General features: G+C 40.4%; 1 protein-coding gene across 13 annotated transcripts in view; it reads right to left on the bottom strand.

The window, feature by feature from the left end:
* LOC117424608 (inhibitor of growth protein 4-like) overlaps positions 1 to 11,799 on the bottom strand; it is a 28,623-nt gene extending 16,824 nt beyond the window's left edge. For 11 of the 13 annotated variants that reach the window (XM_058992527.1, XM_058992529.1, XM_058992528.1 and 8 more), the window contains exons 1-3: positions 11,637 to 11,799; positions 8,633 to 8,704; positions 6,523 to 6,633 (exon numbers count right to left, since the gene is read on the bottom strand). In XM_058992527.1, the coding sequence (XP_058848510.1) occupies positions 6,523 to 6,633; positions 8,633 to 8,704; positions 11,637 to 11,673 (220 nt within the window). In that variant the 5' untranslated portion in view covers positions 11,674 to 11,799. The remainder of the gene's footprint in view (positions 1 to 6,522; positions 6,634 to 8,632; positions 8,705 to 11,636) is intronic. The other 2 variants (XM_058992538.1, XM_058992541.1) reach the window with 2 other exon arrangements.
* Between the last annotated feature and the right edge of the window lie 9,801 nt (positions 11,800 to 21,600).

Genomic DNA, 21,600 nt, shown 5'->3' with positions numbered 1-21,600 from the left:
GTTTTTCTTACACTGTACAGGATTTTTTCTGGGGTACAGTACGATGTTAATTCTCTCCACCACTGGTTTAGAGAAGGAGAATGTTCAGACTTCCAGTTCACAAGAATACACTTTTTGGCTACTGTCATTGCAAGTAGTACACATTTTCTTTGGCAAGTGCTCAGATGTAATAACTCCCAATCGTCCCCCATAACTGAAATTCTGGGATCTGGTGGGATATGGGTTTTCAGCACCTTTGATATATTGAGATGTATACTATCCCAGTAGGTCCTTAAGACTGGACAACTCCATAGCCATATGCAAGAGATTCCCCGTCTCCACTTTACATCTGGGGCAGGTTGCAGTGCTATTTTTATTAACTGATGCAGTCTGTGCGGTGTGTAGTAAGTACGGTGCAGTATGTTAAACTGTATCAGTCTATGTTTAGTGCTTGTTAATAATCGCTGAGAATTTTCCAGTAGTCTTTCCCACTCCTGCAATGTATATTCTCACTGCAAGTCCTTTTCCCATTTCACTTTAATCCCAGTGTGGTTATGTTTCAGATTATTATTCAAAACATTGTACATAAGAGAAATTAACCCCTTAGAAGATAAAGTGTTGAATATTTCTTTTTTCTAAGGGGGATTCAGGAGATTTTGGAAAAAAATGTTTTGAGTTTGTTCTCACCCAATTTCTAATTTGTAGGTATTTAAAGAAATGTGTTTTTGGTATTCCAAATACCTCAGTTATCTGTGTGAAGCTTAAAAATATATTGTCCCTATACAGGTCTCCAATATGTTCAATACCCTTTTTTCTCCAAATTCCATAAATCCCGTCTGCTATAGCCTTGGGAATAAAGGGGTTCTCTTTAAGTGGAGTGTATTTAAATAATTTATGCTGGAGCCCAAGAAGTATGTGGCTCTCCAGCCAGCAATTGAATGTATACAGTCTGACAGGGTTATTAGTTATTGTTGACAACATTTTTCTAGAGCCTATAAATGGGAGTGCACTCTGGGGTCAGCAATATGTTGTTCTATGGATGACCAAGTTGCATTAACTTTGTCTAAATTAAGCCATACCCATATACCACAAAGCTGTGATGCGAGATAATATAGTTTAAAATTAGGAAGGGTCATTCCCCCCCCCCCTTGATAAATGGTGCCTGAAGTGTTGAAGCCTTTACTCTAACATGTTTATCATGCCACAGGAATTTAGAAACAACTTCTTGAACTTTAATATAGAACAATTTTGGAATTTTTAAGGGAATTGTTTGAAATAAATATAAGAATTTAGGCAAAACATTCATTTTTATGATATTCACTCTGCCAATTAGGGATAAGGGTAGATCAGTCCATCTTTGTAGAGCATTCTTTATTTTATCTAGTAGTGGTAAGTAATTAGCCTGGTAAACTTTATCTATGGAGTTAGTTATTTGGACCCCCAAATATTTAAAACCATTTGGACTCACCTAAAAGATCGAACCAACTGCAGAGTTTTGCTGTTAATGCTATTGTTTAGGGGCATCACTTCACTTATCATAGTTTAATTTATAACCAGATACTGCACTATACTCAGCAAGGGTTTGAAATACATTAGGCAATGAAGTATCCAGGTCAGACACATACAGAAGGAGATCATCTGCGTATAAAGATAGTTTGTATTCTATTGGACCGTACATTATTCCCCTGATTTGTGGGTTGGATCGAATTGCAACTGCAAGAGGCTCAATAGCCACAGCGAACAAGATTGGGGAGAGGGGGCATCCCTGCCTCGTGCCCCTCCCTAGAAGAAAAGGCTCAGAGATGATTCCGTTTGTCAAAATTTGGGCTTTGGGGCATTTATACAGTGTTTTAATATAATTAATAAAATTTTGGCCAAAATTCATATAATCCAGGACTTGGAATAAAAATTCCCATTCTATGCGGTCGAATGCTTTTTCTGCATCCATCGACACCACAAACCTAGGATCTATTGCAGTCTGTGACTGATGTATAATGTGGAATAATCTACGAAGATTGTCAGCTCCCAATCTGTGTTGTAAGAACCCTGTTTGGTCTTCATGTATAACTGTGGATACAACAGATTCAAGCCTCAAGGCAATAAATTTGGACAGGATTTTAAAATCTACATCAAGTAACGATAACGGTCTATATGAGCTGCATAGTTGTTTATCTTTAGCAGGTTTGGGGAAAAGTATAATTGTTGCTAATTCTAGAGTTGGGGGTAGTTGTCCCTTATGCAGGGATTCCTTCAGCATCTCTGTCAAAGGTGTTCTCAATTTATCCATGAATGCTTTGTAGAATTCAGTGGGGAATCCATCAGGGCCTGTTGCCTTGCCCCCCTGCAAACCATTAGCTGCTTTAAGAACTTCGGCTTCTGAGATTTCTGCATCCAGTGCAAGTTTGTGGACCTCATTAATCCTAGGCAGGGGCAGTTTACTGAGAAATTATTTTCTTTTTGTATGGTCGGGGCCCATTTCAGATTTATATAACTCTTTGTAGAATTCTTTAAAACATGTATTAATCTCATCTGGTTTATGTATAACAGTACCTTTACTTGTTTTAATGGAATGTATTATTTTATTATTTTCTTCTTTATCTGCCATGCCAGTAACTTTCCTGTTTTATTACCGTTTTCGTAATAATGATAATTTGTTCTTGCCATAGCAGCCTCTGCTGTTTGCGTACAGAGATTATTATATTGCAGTCATTTCTGAGACAGTAGATTAAATATTTCCGAGTTTTTAGATTTTGTGTGTTCTATTTCCAGTTTACGAATGTCCATTTCAAGTGTGCTAAGCTGTTCTCTCTTGTTCTTTTGTCTATAAGCACCATATGACAATGTGTCCTCTCATAAAGGCTTTTAAGGATTCCCAAATTGTCCCATGTGAGGACTTCGCAATCGAATTAACAATGTTGAATCTCCTTTCAAATAAAACCACAGCTTTGCTGGTGTACGTTTCCTTTTTTGGGTGAGGTTAACTCTATAAACACCCAGCCGGCTGCTGACAGTGAAGCGCACACATGGCTAATTTACATATTTAAGTAGCAGGGCGGCGGTTCCGCAGTCTATAGGATAAAAAAAACCCAAAAGATTGTACAATGTTGCTTCTTTTAAAAATGTTTATTATTTACTAAGTAAGTTTACTTTCCGAAATGTTTGCTTAAATGTACAGTGTTAGTTTAATCAGTTCAGTGTTTTATCTACATATCTGTTTTTAAATAACAGTATTATTGAGTTGAGCAGGCAGCTGCCGCCACCCCACTTAGTCAGTGAAATCGCTCACTTATTCTGCGCTGGAGCTGGAGTGACACAACTGTTATCTTTACTTGCAATGCTTGTATGTGTTTTTTCATTATTAATTAATTCGTTGAAGAACTCCTTTGTCGTGTGAGTGCATTACCCTACGCCTCCACACCGGTAATTATTAATAAAAGCACAATATTATTATTATTACAAAAATTGAATCCCGGGATAAAAAAAAAAAAAAAAAAAAATCAATCCCGAAATCATGGTATTGAGAAAAGTGTCCTCAATTGGATTCCCTACTCCAGACCTACTGAGAGTGTTCACAGCGAGTGCCCATAAACAAGCTTTAATTGTCTTAGGGCTGATTAACAGGAACACACTACCAGCGTTCCCTCCAAGGCTAAAATGCGTGCACTTTTTGCAGTAACTGGCAACAACCTCTGCACTCAGTTTACTAACTTTAGTTAGTTAACTTTAAGTTATTATCATAGATATCAACCTTTTGAGAGCATTCTTGCAAAGCATTAACATAACCACATTTGTGTCTGTCTTGCAGCTGATTCTCTGATTTCCTCAAATGCACATCACATTCGTGCAGAGTTTGCTTGGGCACCAGCAAATCTATTAGTACAGGGTGGGCGAAGCTGGCGTCTGGTGATTCTGCCTGTATGGAGAGTGCTGCTCGGTGCTGCTCATGAACTTTGCAGTTTTTAATTAGTCGTATAATTGAATACGAATCAGTGAAGCACAATCTTTCTGCATTATTTAGAAGATAAATACTCCGGTAAACATAAATAAAAATCACAATACTCATACTTTGACAGTTTTTGTTTCCCTTTTAAAAAAATGACCATTTCAGAAATATCATTATCTCAAGCATTTTGAAACTGGTAAAAATGTAATCAAAATATTAGTCGAAAATGAATATTTAAGTGCATAATACAGTAACTGAAGACATACCATTGCATTCTTTTTTGCAAGCTGAGTTTATTCATCATGTGACTTCACTCACGTGTCTGCTGAAACTCAACATGGCAGCTGCACCAATGCAAAAAAATGCAATGTTTCAGTAGAAGACAGAGCTATGGCAGAGCACTGCATTCTTCTATGCTGAAAAACGAAGGTACTGTACTACGCTCAGGCGGGGCTTTCCTTAAGTAAGTAAGCCAAATTAATTGCAAAATGTAATTATTGTTTAGTTTTTTTTATTTATTTTATGCTACCTGCCTTTAATAAAGCTGTAATTAGCAATATTAAACCATGGCCGTTTCTTAATTACATTATATTATCTGACGATGAAGAAAGAAGCTCAAAGCTTTCGCTCAGCATTTAATAAACAGAACAGAAAATAAAAGGTTTGAACACAAAAACACGGGACACGGCACTTCACGCCAAAATAAAGAGACAAACAAAACGGACTATACAGTAAACAGACAGTGCACGGACAGACACACAAACAAACACGGTGAGTTTTAAATAAACAAGTATCGTGCTGGTCCTACCAGCACGTAATAGCAATTGATATTTAAACGTATTTCTCCTTCTCTCTCACCCGTTCTCCACTCTCGAACACCCAACCCCGACTGAATGAAAATGTGCATCTATATATACTGTTGTGCTGGGATTCAATTACTAATTAATTATTCACTTGAATCCCAGCACGTGAATTAATTCTGTGCAACCCCGTGCTCACATATTACATTTAACCAGCACGTGAAGTGATTTGTGACCTCCTCGTGCCTAAATACAAATCTACACTTTTTAAATACACGTGAAACACAGACCTGTTTATATCCCGTGTACCAATGACTATACACCAACATTTACACACGCACGCAACACACAAATGCACACAGGGACGGGGCACATTGCCACAATTCCTTAAAGGAAATTGATCTCATGTGTAAAGGATATAGTCACTACACTACACACCGTTTGTTTAATAAAGACATTCTGTCCGGAGACACACCTCCTTGTTAAATTTAGCAAATAAGGCAGAATCAGCAAAGAAACAATTGAGAGGATTAATTATGTGTTTACATTAAAAGGGGCGCTACTTAAATTACAATCGGGTGATACACAGCACTGAACCTGTGTAAAGCAACGGAGTCAGTCAACAGTGCGCCTTTTTTTTTTTTTCAACAGTGTTTCATATTGTATCCTGGTTATTGTAACTTCAGCAATAAACTAAACAGGACTTTTCAAAAGACCTTCATTTGTAGACTGAACTACATTGTTAGTGGAAGACTGTAAATATGATTCTCACAACACTGCTGGACATTTGTTTTCTGAACTGTTGTAATAGAATTCTTAGGTTTTCCTGCTTATTTTAATGGCAGAAATGAGCCAGTGATGTCTGTAAACATTATGACAGGCTACCAGTTAAGCATGCAGTCCATATCTAACTGATAGGGCTGTATTTATGATCTCAGACAGACTTGATAAAGGTCAGGGCTTGAATTTCATTTTTGTGTGCTGGGGGGATTTCCCCCCCTATTCTGTAGCCAATGGGGGGGGGTTCCAAAATTTTTAGGGGGGGGAATATATATATATATATATATATATATATATATATATATATATATATATATATATATATATATATATATATATATATACACACACACACATTTTACTGCATCATCATTCACACTGGTGCTTTACAATAAGCTGCTTTCAGGAGACCTAACAGCTGGTCATCACTGTGAGACAGAGCACTCTCCATTGCTTTTGCCATTGCCTGACATGAAGTTTTTGCTGCAGCAGAAGAAAAAGGTGCTTTTCTTTCAAACCAGCGCTCCATTTCTTTTCTCTTTACCCTATTTCCAGCTGTTTTTCATTTTCATGAATGTATGTTTAACGGCTAGATAGTTTGTACTGCATGCATGTAACATATCAAATGAAAGGCCACAACATTTCCTTTCATATTATGTAAGTTGCAATAGATTCAGGCATACTATATGTGGTAGGGATGAGAATATGTCACTGTTATATCTATATTGTAATCATAGATGGCTAAAAAAAAAAACACTGCACCATTGAACCTCAATATGAAATGAACATTGGGGGGGGCTGAGCTTCTAAGCTTACCAACGATACTGCCCCTTTCAGTCTAGCTGCTACAATGACGGAGCAATAGGCCCAAAATGAAACCTAAGCTGTGAACTCTGTCACTTAACTTCAAGCTGACGTAGTTCCGGCTAGGAGTACCGCACACACACTGAAAGTTTTTGGAAAGCCCAGAGTCTGTACTTTTAAGCAAGCCATGAACCAGGTAGGTGGATTTTACGGTACCTGAGTGTCTTAAAATATCTCTGCTGGATTTTCCCGCACTGAAAGTTGCAGATATGCAGAAGCAGCTTGGAAAATGCGCGATTCCCGTGATCCCGCGCTGAAATTCAAGCCCTGAAGGTAAATATATGCTTCATAAAAAGTCTATATTTATATAACCAGAGGGTGATTCAGAATCACAGGCAGAGCCACAATAAATGCCTTGTTTAAATTTAACGCAAATTGTAAAATTCTAGAGATACTTGTGTTGGAATATTGTTTCAAAATGGTATAATGGCAACAAAAATAATATATTAAAAGGGTTAATGCACGGCCGACGGTTTCTCACTGATAATTTACCCTTTCTCAGTCAAAATGGCAAGTTTCTCAGTATCTAAAAAGCTTAGAAGGAACGCTGCAGACTACTGCACTAAACACTTTAACATGTAAGCATTTTTCTAAAAGTCATTGTTGACTGCATGATATAAATATCCCCTTTCTACTTTCAACAAATTAGCTTTTGGAAATATTCACTTCAAAACAATGTGCTTTTTCTGGCTGGATTTGATACCACACAAGACACACATAGCATTTTACATTGTTCCTGCTCAAAAGTGTTCAATGATAACATTCGAGTTCAATTTAAAAAAATTAAAACGTAACTGTATTTTTAACTTTTTTAAATGTTTTTATGCAAACTGCCACCTCTGTTTTCTTGCTACACTTCTGCATTTGTCGGAAGAAATGCATAACTTTTTTGAGAATTGCTTTCTGATTTGTTTTAAATGCAACCTTTGTTTTGTTTTTCAGAAACATAACCTGTTTTTGGACTCTTTGGACTTGTTTTATTTTCACAATTATTATTTTGAAATAATTTTACACAGCATTTTTAGTTGGTGCATTTGCACCGTTGTTAACTAATTTTATTTTGTTAGTTTTTAACAGCAGTTTTCCCATTTATAGTACATACAGTACTTTGCTGAACTCTAGCCCCTCCACCTTCTCTGTGTCCTTCTGAGCCAGCAAATCGAGGTGCGCTGTGCTTTTTCTTTCTTTTTTTAAATTACCCGCTTTAAAGATTTTTGTAACTTAAAGTCCTATTGGTTAATTTTGAAATACAGAATTACATACCCTCTGTGTATGGCTGCATTGTTTACTAATCAGGGCTTAGTTTTACTGAAATCTGCCCTGCAACACATGACAAATCTGAAAACAAAAATATTGGCTTGCGGTCTAATTGGCCTCATTCTAACATGTCGTTGGCTTCTAGAGTTAAGAGGTTTTGCAAGTACTTAATTTAGTAATTGGAAAATACCGTACTTTTTTCCTGTTTTCATAGGTATATTATGACCCTATCTCAGATGGGGGTACACGGTGACTACATTATTTGGAAAGGGGTACGGGGTCTACAAAGTTTGAAAACCACTGATCTAGAGAACAGCTTATCTGATTGTCATGAAACTTGATATTATTACTTACCATGTTATTGAGAGTATCAGAGTCTGAGGGAATACTAGGTGGAGGTGTATTTAGAGAACCACTTATCTGATTGTCATGAAACATTTCATTGCTAATTCTTATTCTGTACAATTCTATACATAGAATTGTATAGGTTTTAATACAAGCCTGATTAGTCCCAATGTATAAGGAAACAAGCTCAGATGTGTCTTATTAAACTCCTAGTAAAACCAGGAATGGATCAAATTGCTATGTGTGCAGCAGTGTGGAGTAGTGGTTAGGGCTCTGGACTCCTGACCGGAGGGTTGTGGGTTCAATCTCTTGTGGGGGACACTGCTGCTGTACCCTTGAGCAAGGTACTTTACCTAGATTGCTCCAGTAAAAACCCAACTGTATAATTGGGTAATTGTATGTAAAAATAATGTGATATCTTGTAACAATTGTAAGTCGCCCTGGATAAGGGCGTCTGCTAAGAAATAAATAATAATAATAATAATAATAATAATAATAATATGTACTCACTGGAAGTTCTATTTCCATCCCTGATCATACTGTTGATTTACATCCTGGTCTTCACTATATTACTGTTACTAGCTCTGATTTTGAATTCACAGCTGTTGCTGCTGCTGCTGCTGCTGAAACAACACTTGCAGTATTAGGAGTGGATTTTCCTTACCTTCCGTTCTCTGGTCCAGATCTCTCATTAGTTGGAAGTTCCTCTGCAGCTCAAACGGCAGATTCTCAATACCTGCAAACAAACACAAGCAGAACACGCCAGCTTTTAGCTTTTCTTTCCCCCGTTTCGTTAGCAGAGCTTGCTGTCGGTGACATCCATTAACCTCCTATTGCTGCATGTACTAGTAAAATAATCTTGCAATGTTAAAGGGTACATAAGGACTTTTTTATTTTATTGAGTTACATGTTCCCATGCGTTGCTACAACTGTTTAAGTAAGGTGTGTGTATTGTTTAAATATATATATATATATATATATATATATATATATATATATATATATTTTACATTTTTACCACATTTTTTTACTTTTAAACTGCATTCCCTGCCTCAAGATGGCTTCACATGTACCCACATGGACCTCTCAGAACTACATTTCCCATCATACTCCTACTCAGATATGTAGCAGATGGGGTGCGTTCACGATACGCAGACTTTGCTAAGTCTGTGCAGATTCTGCGGAAAACCTGTCCAAATTCATCGTCTGCGTGAACTCAGCCGGAAAAGACGTCACCAGGTCACGCATCCGCAGGCTTAAAAGACTGCACAGCCGCGCAGCTTCTCAAGGAGCACTGGAGCAGCCGCGGCTCAAAACAATAGACGAGTGTTGGCTGACAAAGAAGTGTGAAGGCAACCAGATCCTCACTCCATGTGCTACTGCCACCTAGTCAGGGGGTGTGAATCGCCTTCGAGTCATATCATTAATTATCTTATGAATGATTGGTAATACAAATTAAAATGATTTGACTCTTTTTCCACAGTTATTATACTTTTCACATATTCAGATATTTATTCTAAAGGTTTAAACATGTAAAATAATAAAATAATGCTAAAAGGTTGAAATGAACCTAAAACCGCTCTGTTATTTTCAGCAGGTGTTTATTGATGAAAGGCTATCAGGGACAGGGAATAACCTACTTTGAATTAAGGAGAATAAATCAGCTTTAATAACAGCTAGTTGAAGTGAGATATGTGACCATATGTGCAAGTATTTGAACTATTTTTGTCCCAGATCAAAATACAGTACTGTCTAACAACCCCTTTGTGAGAGGACAGGAGGGAATCCTGCCCATTATAATACTCATTAATTTGTCTCATATCACAAAACATACGTTTATATTATCTCTCTATAGCTGGGACTGTTTCTACTATACTTTCTGATCATGCTGTAAATTATGAAGCTGGTGGAGCACAAAGGGAACTTCGACTGCATCCACTTCTGCGATAGGAATTTCTCTCAACACCACCTCCATTTTGGTTCTGCTCAGAACTGTTGTTCATCTACCAAAGCTGTCCATGCTCCGTTTGCACAGACCGTGACGTTGCGCGCAGACTACCGTCTGCAATCTAGCCAGCAGAAAAGTGTTGTGAATGCACTCATGGATTTACCAGTGAGCAGGAGGATGATAAAGAGTGCAAGAGAAAGTACACTCTCAACTTGATTAGAGGGAGACACCTAGTCCATAAATCAAAATAATTCAAATTTATTTAACCAGGATAGAACCTTTGAGATATAGCTCTCATTTTTAAGCAGGAGAAGGTGGCAAGATATTAACATTATAAAATTAATGGTTAAATGAAACAAATTATTCAAAACAGGACAAAAACACTTAAAACAATCAAAAACAGTAACACAAAATAAACGCATACAATATAGAACCATTACAATTTATATGATCCTGGTCCTAGTCAGTATTTAGTGCTTTAAAAGGGTACAGGCAGAAAGCTGACATTAACGTATTGAATCTTGTTACATATAACCTGTTGTGCTTTAAATGTTTCCAATGTTTTATCATTGACATTCTGAGGTTCCAATGGGGATGTGGCTTTAATAGGACCATGCACAAAAATGCATTACTACAAAACGACTTACAGCAGTTCTCTGCTCATTCAACACGTTACATGTTTAAAACACAGCATTCATTTCGCAGCATTTAACTAAACTTGCTTCTACCTAAGATTTAAGTTGTATTCTTTTCATATCCATAAATTCGATAAATGGGATACTTCAAAAGAGCCTAATCGAAACAATTTGAATTTGTCAGACCGTTTTTATGGTCGTGTTTTTAGTGAATATATACAGAAAGATTTCTACGGCTGCTACTGTTGTAAGTACAGTCGTTCAAAACAGAAGGGCCACATTTAAAATCGACTTTCTTCAAAAAAGTGTTGTTATTATTATTATTATTATTATTATTATTATTATTTCTGAAACGCGTTCCTAAACAGTCTGCTTTATGGAAACAGTGGAACACGTTTGCCACAAAGTCACGCCCCGGTTACAGTCGAGCGTAAAATGTAAACAAACTGGAAAGTGTAAAAAGAAACCCGTTTCATGCTGTATGTATTCTGATAGCAGCATAGTACACCATTGAAATACAAATCATAAAAAGCATCGACGGTGTGAATATTCTTAGCAGACAACTGAACAATCCTATTTAGCGTGTAAGCACCGTCTTGACTCCAGCATTATAGTATAATAAAGTTCCCATACAGCATGCATCGCTAACTGTGCTAGCATGTGTATTATTAACTGTGTAACACAACACTGCCCTGCACGACTCAGAGTTACACAATATTGATACATACATTATTATGTTGTAAAACATATGCCTGATTAGTTGAATCAATGCTGCGTTTTATTTTTGTATGGCATCTGATCGTGCAACTCTTTATATTAAAACAAACGGCACAAAACTCTGTCTTAGTTCTAATTATTCTGATGCAGAATTTATTCCGCGTGCAGACAATTCCGCCAGTATAAAAACCCACATAAAAAAATGCCTGAAATGCCTTGATTTACCTTCGTTATTAATAAATAATATTATACTTCACTTTGAAATACCCCCCAAAAAAATTAAGATGTGTTGCGGGGTCGGGGGATTAGCAATATTTATTTATTTGTTAATTATTTTTATTTTTGTAGTTGTATTTTATTACACTTACTGTCCAAATAGTGTTCTAGGTACATTCCAGCCGCCATCTTGCAATCACAAACAAAGCCAGCCACTCTTCCCGAAGCAGGAAGAGGAGTGGCCAGACAGAAAATCCAATGAAAAAGGCGGGGCTACCAACACAACACGCCTCTCTAGGAAGCTCTTTACCTCGCCCCTCTCAGATCTCATGCAATAAATGAAGGCGGGATGCAAGTGTTGCCAACCTGGGACGCATGAGAGCTTGTGTCCTTGAAGAATCCCTACTGGTAAGTTACCGTATTTGTTATCAATGTACAATAATAAAGCGTTGGTGCCTCTTTTTTGTAAACAATATTGTTGTTGATTGTTTCATGATATTATGTATTTTTTGGTGCAGTGGACTCTGTCTGCTACGGAGCCCGGGAGGTGACATGGACTGAGTTTTTTTTTCATAATACTTTACAGAGCTATTTCATAAATCCTGTGTTGCATTATAGTTAGTCACAAAACAAGCGCATTACCGATTTAAATTGCATGTGAACAATTGAACATTTCAATGCATGTCCATAATATTTTAGGTATGTGTGATTATAATTATGGGTAATGCTTGACGGGGATTATTCTGTGCAGTATCTGACCAATTTAGCCAATTATCTTCTAAGAATGATCTCCGTGAACGCACCCCCTATATCTTATGGTACGAGGCGCACTTGATGACGTATGTAACATGCGCACCAGAGAAAGCACAGTTGAGTGTTTTGTAATTTGTTTTTAAAAATAAATTGTGTTTTTATCAAAGGAAATCAAATCCCTACAAAACAAGTTCTGAATGGCTGCGTTCCTAAATTCAATGCTGAGAAGCAACAACTCTCAAAATCATTCCTAAACTCACCGTTGAGAGCTGGTGACGCGCAGCGTTGGCTCAATGCTGACACAACGAACTCACCGACTCTCAGAGCTGGTGAGCTGATCAACAGAAAGATGGCGACACCCACAGAAATTATGAATGGGATTTAAATGTAGATACTGAAACCGCAATCCGCTGTCAAAACTGTAATTGTTAATATACACACACATATATATCATTTATTTGATTTATTGTATAACAATAATACATTAGGAGGCTGTGTGGTCCAGTGGTTAAAGAAAAAGGCTTGTAACCAGGAGGTCCCCGGTTCAAATTCCACCTCAGCCACTGACTCATTGTGTGACCCTGAGCAAGTCACTTAACCTCCCTGTGCTCCGTCTTTCGGGCGAGACATAATTGTCTCTGTAAGTCACCTTGGATAAAGGCGTCTGCTAAATAAACAAACAAAGAATAACAAATAAAACACAGCAAATATGACAACGTAATTACAACCTATATATATATATATATTGTGATGTGCACAGGGGCGCTATGCAAATTAGTTGCATTGCGCATAGGATCATGGGTAACTGGTAACTGGCATAAAAGGTGTAATTAAACATTGAGGGGGGGAGCTGTTATAAATGTGGGGAGGGACTGGGGTGGTGTATGCTTGTGCAAACATAGGGGACACGGTGGTGGTGGTTTGGGGGAGGGGGAGGGCCTGTGGTCACCATGAGAGGGGGGGCGCTTCCCTGTAGTGACCCCCTCTGCTTTTACTGTGTTCAGGAGATACCCTTTGGGCTCTGTGTTAATAAAGTGCTTGAGCATTCAATGAGTGCATCAGGTGTTTATATTTGGCCCTCCTTTCTTTTGCTTTCCTCTTGCCTGCTGCTATGAAATAACCCTTAGTTCTTATTTTGACCATCTCTCACCACTCTATAGGGAGTTGAATAGGTCACGCAAAGTGGTCCACTTGACAAGCTTGATCTTATAGGCTGCAGCTATGGAGGGGTTGTCGAGTAAGGAAGTGTTTAATTTCCAAACCCCTGACCCCATCTGGGAGGCCTGAGGGACCTGCAGTGTTACCTGCAGGAGCCTATGGTCAGAGAAGAAGACAGCCTGGGTGTCTACTGCCATCTTCGTAAGGGAGCTGGTATGCAGGACGAGATCTATGCGGGAGAAGGAGGTCCCAGATGAGCTCACCCAGATAAAGGGAGACAATTGAAGTCACCTGACACGATGACGGGTACGTTCCCCAGCAGGAGTGGACGCAGCTGTGGAAAAAATCTAACTCTTTCATTTTGGTTAGTGGGTGCATAGACACTGACTAGTCTGAGGGGAGTGTTACTGTATGTCACATCCACGCTCAGGATTCTACCAGGTTCTACCTCCCTGCTGCTGTGGGAGGTAATAAATGGGTTTTTAAACAGGATACCTACTCCGTCGGCTCTGCTATGTTGGAGCCCGACCAGAAGGAGTCCCCCAGGGTCCAACTCTCCTTCAGGTCCCTATAATCAGGGCTCGACGAAATACCACACTCCTGCAGAAAGATGATATCTGCTTTCAAGTTAGTTAGATAGTTTAGTCCATCAAATCTTTTTTGTGTCTCCCTGATGTTCCTGACATTAACAGACACACATATCAGGGCCATCAGGGTAACTAACGAGAAAAGGAGACGCTGCGTCCACCCCATAGCGACTATGATTGGGAGGTCGGGACATTCTTCCTACTCTTAGCTCTACGCTTGCTTCACAGTCACCTTTCTTGAACATTGGACCACATTCTACAACAAGGACTATCTATACAGGTGGGATAGACTGCACTTAAACAGAAAGGGAACCAATCTACTCGGAGAAAGGATCCTTCAGGAGGTCCAGAAGCATTTAAACTAGAAAGGAAGGGGGGAGAAAACAAAAAAACAGAAGGCAGACCACATCAAAACAAGGGCAACAACTCGGGTAAGACCACTATTAAATGTATTTAGCTTAATGCTAGAAGTCTCAGAAACAAAATGTTAGAACTTGAAGCTACTGCACTAACAAGTAACTACGATGTGATAGGTGTTACAGAAACTTGGTTGTCTGAGAGTGATGGTGACGAATATAATATTAGTGGGTACTAATATAGGAAAGACAGGCAGGACAGAAGAGGCGGAGGGGTAGCACTATACATAAGAAATAGTCTTGACGCCCAGGTGTTAAATCTGGACAAAGAAAACAATGCAGAATCAATATGGGTCAGAATAATGGACACAAATTCAAAGGGCATAATAATAGGAGCATGCTATAGACCGCCAAATTCAGACGCTGAGCAAAATAATCTGTTATACAATGACATTCGAAATGCGTGTAGAAAAGGAGAAGCCATATTAATGGGGGATTTCAACTTCCCCCATATAAAATGGGAAAACCCGATGGGGGGCACGACGGACGAAACTGAAATGGTGGAAATGACAAATGACTGCTTCCTAACGCAATTTGTCAAGGCACCGACTAGAGGGGAGGCATGCCTTGATTTAGTCTTTTCAAATAATGAAGACAGAATAACTAAAACAGAGGTCAGAGAGCCATTGGCAAACTCAGACCACAACATGGTCTCATTTGAAATATTTTTTAAAACCCTGTAACAGGGGGAGACCTGTGCTGACTCTGCTGGCGTGTTCACAGTGCTGCAGGAAGAGGGCAGCAGTCGTCCAACAGCCGCCTGTCAGTCATGGCCGTGACACGGGGAGGTGGGAGTGTGTGTGTGTGTGAACTCTCCCTCTCTCTGAATGGCTGGGAGGCGGGTCTTGGGGGGATTGTTGGCCCTATAAGATAATGCTCTACTGTTTCCTCAGGTCTGCCAGATTTTAATGAATGGGCCAGCAGAGACCCTACGGACGGACAGAGCGGGGCTGGAAGAGAGCCGCGCGCATCTTGAAAGAGAAAAACAAAGACGCCGCGCACAGAAAGAATAAGTGTAGCGGGGAACATAAATGGGCAGAACCCCAAAGTATATAGTGTAGCGAGGGAACAGTGGGAGTGTAGGACGGAGTCCCGGGCCGTGCGGCTAGCGACGGTTGGGGTTTGTTTTGCTGCTGAGTGCAGTACTTTATTTTGTAGGTTTTGAGTATTTGTTTTTGTTTTCGTTTGCCTTCTGTTTCTTGTGATTTATTGCCATGGCGTGTGCGCCATAGGTGAGCACTGAGACACCTTTACCATCGTTGGTAACAACGGCGTCTCAGTGCCACCTGGTGGCGAGAAATAAATAGTGCACCCAAGGGGTGTTTAGAACCCAAAACTTTCTGTCTCCGGTGTCAGTGATTTCCCCCACCCTTCCACACGTGGTGTCAGAAGTGGGATTCACTGGCATTGCCCATTAAAAGCAGTGCAACCACAGGAGGTGCCAACATGGATGCCACACAATTTGCGGCGATGATGGACTTGTTACGTCAGACCCTCACTGCTGCGGTGCAGGGGGCTGCTAGACCCGCAGGTCCAGATCCCAGGTTGCAGAGACCCACCAAAATGACGGCTGATGATCGCCCTGAAGCCTACCTGGAGGTGTTCGAGGCTATGGCGATCTCGGCCGGGTGGGACCAGGCACAGTGGGCTACCTGCCTCTTACCCCAGCTGACGGGAGAGGCACAGGCAGCCGCGAGGGCGCTGTCCCCGGAACAAATGCTGGATTACCCCACCCTAAAAGCGGCCATCCTTAATCGGGTGGGGGCCACGCCAGAGGGATATCGGCGAAAGTTCCGGGAGGCGCAGTTTTCGGCGGGGGAGCATCCCAGAACCATAGCCCACCGCTTAAAGGATTACGCTCTGGGCTGGTTGAACCCGGACGCGACCACCAAAGCCAGGTTGGTGGAGGTGATCGTGGTGGAGCGATTTCTGGAGTGCTTGGCTCCGGGACCTCGGCTATGGGTACAGCGGCAGGCCCCTGCCACTTTGGACCGGGCGGTTGAGTTGGCAGAGCAATACCAGGCGGCGGAGCCAACGCCAGCGAAACCGTCTGGACGAAGTGGGGCTACCGGATCGTTCCCTCAACTGGCCCCGGAGAGGGCGAAGGGACTGGGGGGACGGGGTAATCGAGTATTTGGTCGGGGGGTGTCGGCGGGCGCTCCCGGCCCGGGAACTGGGGCAGGGTGGGGTTACCCACGGGCTGCTGCGGTGTCGGACCGGGGTCTCGCGCGGACACCTTATCGGCGAGCCCCTGTTATGGCTCCGGTATTTCCACCTGCTGTCGAAGCCTCGGGGAGAGAAACTAGCCCACCGAGGTGTTGGACGTGCAGGGAGGTGGGCCACCTCGCCCGGGACTGTCCGGTGATGGAGTGTGACCTCGGCCGACCAGGTAAGCACGTTCAATTACCTCAGTCACTTCAGCACAAGGGTTTTGTTATTCCTGTGACCGTGGATGGTGCAAAAACCCAGGCTCTCCTGGATTCAGGGTGTGGTCAGTCTCTAGTACAGGAGAGCCTAATCTCACCGGGGCATAAACATATACTGGGACGGGTGCATATTAAATGTATTCATGGGGATGTACGCTCCTATCCCAAGATCAGTGTGAATATGACGATTGGCCAGCAAGTGACGCAGGTGCAGGTAGGATTATGTCCTCAATTGCCAGTGCCGGTAGTTCTGGGACGGGACTGTGAGCAGTTTAAAGATTGGTTAGCTGCCCTGACAGCCCCGTCCTCCTTATTGGCTAAGAAAGAGGAAGTAATTGGAGAGATTTTTCCCTTTCGTGATCCGGAGTGGTTTTGTCATAAATTTAAACCCCGTAAAACTAAACGGGAGCGTCGGATCGCTAAGAATGAGGGCTGGCAATGGAGGGGGTCGGAGAAGTTTCAGGTGGGGGCGGTTGGTGAAGAGTAGTAAAAATGTAGTACTAGAGGCACAAAACAATTACATCCCAAAAGTAGACAAATCTAAATCTAAAACAAAATGGCCAAAATGGTTTAATAGATCAATTAAAAAAAAATATTCAGTGAAAAAAGGCACTTTACAGAGCATTTAAAAGGGACCAAAAACAAAGTACACAGAAAGAGTACTTGGAACTGCAAACGCAAGTCAAAAAGGAAGTTAGAAAGGCCAAGAGAGAGATAGAAATCAATATTGCTATGGGGGCTAAAACCAATTCCAAAATGTTTTTCCAATATTATAACAGCAAGAGAACATTCAAAGAGGAGGTTAAATGTCTAAGAGACACAAATGGCAAAATCATAGATGAAGAAAAAAAAAATAGCAAATATATTAAATGATTACTTTTCACAGGTTTTTACAAAGGAGGACACGGACAACATGCCCGACATGTCGACCTGTTCCTATCCAATTTTAAATAACTTTAGCATAACAGAGGCAGAAGTGTTAAAGGGACTAGGAGCTCTTAAAATAAACAAATCACCTGGGCCGGATGAGATCCTCTCAATAGTACTCAAAGAAATGAAAGAAGTTATTTACAAACCGCTAACCAAGATCATGCAACAGTCTCTTGACACAGGGGTTGTACCGACAGACTGGAAAATAGCAAATGTAATACCGATCCACAAAAAGGGAGACAAAACCGAACCAGGTAACTACAGACCAATAAGCCTGACTTCTATTATATGTAAACTTATGGAAACTGTAATAAGATCCAAAATGGAAAATTACCTTTATGGTAACAATATCCTGGGAGACAGCCAGCATGGTTTTAGGAAAGGGAGATCGTGTCTAACTAACCTACTTGACTTTTTTGAGGATGCAACATTGAAAATGGACAACTGCAAAGCATATGACATGGTTTATTTAGATTTCCAGAAAGCTTTTGACAAAGTCCCACATAAAAGATTCATTCTCAAACTGAACGCAGTAGGGATTCAAGGAAATGCATGCACATGGATTAGGGAGTGGTTAACATGTACAAAACAGAAAGTACTGATTAGAGGAGAAACCTCAAAATGGAGTGAGGTAACCAGTGGTGTACCACAGGGATCAGTATTAGGTCCTCTGCTATTCCTAATCTACATTAATGATTTAGATTCTGGTATAGTAAGCAAACTCGTTAAATTTGCAGACGACACAAAAATAGGAGAAGTGGCAAACACTGTTGAAGCAGCAAAGGTCATTCAAAATGATCTAGACAGCATTCAGAATTGGGCAGACACATGGCAAATGAAATTTAATAGAGAAAAGTGTAAAGTATTGCATGCAGGCAATAAAAATGTGCATTATAAATATCATATGGGAGATAGTGAAATTGAAGAAGGGAACTATGAAAAAGACCTAGGAGTTTATGTTGACTCAGAAATGTCTTCATCTAGACAATGTGGGGAAGCTATAAAAAAGACTAACACGATGCTCAGATATATTGTGAGAAGTGTTGAATTTAAATCAAGGGAAGTAATGTTAAAACTTTACAATGCATTAGTAAGACCTCACCTAGAATATTGTGTTCAGTTCTGGTCACCTTGTTACAAAAAGGATACAACCCAGGGGACTTTTTTGACCTGAAAAAAGAAACAAGGACCAGGGGTCACAAATGGAGATTAGATAAAGGGGCATTCAGAACAGAAAATAGGAGGCACTTTTTTACACAGAGAATTGTGAGGGTCTGGAACCAACTCCCCAGTAATGTTGTTGAAGCTGACACCCTGGGATCCTTCAAGAAGCTGCTTGATGAAATTCTGGGATCAATAAGCTACTAACAACCAAACGAGCAGATGGGCTGAATGGCCTCCTCTCGTTTGTAAACTTTCTTATGTTCTTCTTATGTTCTTATGTTCTTATGAGGGGGCTTGGGCTTGTTGGCAATTCCCATCACCCCTGAGAAGGTACTCACTGCTGCCTCGTCCAAGAAGGCCCCGTGTGGCGGAGTGTCCCGCCCCTATTTATTATTATTTGTATTTTTGTTTGCGGCGTGGGTAAAAGCGCCGCGTCTTTTATTATTATTTAAAAACCCCGTGAGGATGCATGGCTGATCAGCTACTGATTACTTAAATAGCTGACAGTCATGCATCCTTACCAAACGCGTGCAGACTCTGGCCGGGGGATAATAAGATAATTACCAACTAGTTAATCCCTCGGCCAGAGTATATAAACCTGCAGCTCTCTGCATTTGAGGTTGGGGTGTTGGAGTAGAGAGTACGGGGAGCGGAGAGAAGGAATAATATTTAAAAAACAATTGCTAATACGTGCTGGATAATCCAGCACGGCACTTACTTGTTTGTTTATTTATTCGTTTGGCCCTCGTGCCCTTTTGTTTGTATTTTGTTTAAATATTCTGTTTGTTTATTATTAAATACGCTGGGTGCTTTTGCACTCAGTTTCACCCGCCCATCCACTGTTTTGGAGTCAGTTACTTCCTGGTCCGTGACGTCATCCACCACACCACTGCGAGCCAGACTGTCACACCCCGTCTTTGTATTCACAGTAAGTTGAGTTGTTTGGGCAATTCAACTCCCCACAAGGTAAGTCTTGTAACTTGCTCAGGGCCCCTCAGAAGCCATTGTATTATAGAACTTTAAGGGACATTTTATATAAATTGGGCTGATAAAGCAAAATTAGCCTCCTGGGAATACAAGGCTGTAACGAAACATCTTGCCGGTTCCCAGAAAATTGTTAAAGTAGCTACTTTCTCCCTCACCCAAAGCCAAAAAATCTGTGAGAATGTGTCTCACAGCTGCCTCAGTAATGTCCAGAAGTATATAGCATGGAACACTGTCCGCAGTTCACTCCCCACTCGAGCGTTCATGTTCAGGAGGGGACTAGCCCAAGTAGAAACATGCCCCTATGCAAAGTGCCGCAAGAGAGAAACACCAGCCCATATCTTCTGGGAGTGTGATGTGGCTGGCAGTGTCTGGCTCTCTGTCTGTGTCTTCCTAAACAGGTTTGCTGACACGACCAAGATGACCGCTGAGACTGTGCTCTATGGACCTGCGGGAGGAATCACTACCAGCACAGCTAAGTGCGTTTGGCGTGTCATCAATGTTGTCAAGCAGATCCTGTGGGAGGGCCTAACGTCTGTGTCTACCACAAGCAGGAGCTAGACACCACGACCAGAAGGGCACAAACTCTTATCAAGGACTTTGTAATTCTGGACATGCGGACCCTTGGGAAGGACAAGGCCTGCGCGGATTGGAGGATCGTTGGACTCCAGGACATGAAGATGGAATAGCACCAAAGACTGGAACCGCTAGCTTCTAGGAGCAGGACTACGGGGCACCGGTTAAGCCTTTTATTTATTTGGTCATGCCAGCATTCCGCCCTTTTTAGCTGGCATGACCTTTTTTGAACGGTGCCCTGGTTTTATGTCTTTTTGTTTCAGTTTTATGTACCCTTTTGTTTTTGATTTATTTTGAATGTTTTATTTGGTTTTGTTTTGTTTTGTTTTGTTTTTACGTATCTTTAAGATTTTTAATGTAAACTATTAAAAGTTACATTAAGTGTTTTAAAATTTTAGAATTTTAACACACAGTTTTATATACTGTCCCTTTGCCCCTGTCCCTTTTAGTTTTAGTTTTATAGTTTATTGTTCTGTTTTATGTTCACCTTTTGAACCTTTTTAAGGGAGCACTCCCCGGCCCTCACAAGCACTGTTTTTTTATAGATGGTTCTTTTTTTCCCAGTCACTTTTAAAGCAGCACAGGTTTTATCATGTTGATTGTAATCTATGTCTCTTTTAACCTTGTACAAAGCACAATTGTCTTGGTGTTTCTAAATGTATTTCAAATGCTTTTAAAACTAAATGTATGTCTGTATGCATGAATGGGTGTAAATGTAAATTATGTAAAATCTCAAATAAAACAGTATTTCAGTGTGTCAGTTTGCTTCTTCTCTCTATTGCCAAATCATTGTAGTGTGATTGCTTCCAGGGAGTCCTTGTAAGGTCTGTCCATTAACCCTGTTTCGTTACTATATATTATATATATACTAGCTATACTATATATATATATATATATATATATATATATATATATATATATATATATATATATATATATATATATAGTAACAAATACACTCAGCTGTAGTATATTTTACTCTGTTTCCCTTCCTCTTCCAGATCAACAGTAACCACAAGACTATCAGTTTGATTTAGCAGGGCGGTGCCTGTATTTTTATTGGACAATCCTTAGGTGATAATCAATATAGGGTTCAAACACAGTTCAGGTTCTCATACAATC

This window comes from Acipenser ruthenus, chromosome 19 (genome assembly GCF_902713425.1).
Source record: "Acipenser ruthenus chromosome 19, fAciRut3.2 maternal haplotype, whole genome shotgun sequence".
Taxonomy (NCBI): domain Eukaryota; kingdom Metazoa; phylum Chordata; class Actinopteri; order Acipenseriformes; family Acipenseridae; genus Acipenser; species Acipenser ruthenus.
Note: the sequence above shows the minus strand (reverse complement) of the source record. Positions and strands in the feature narration are given on the sequence as shown.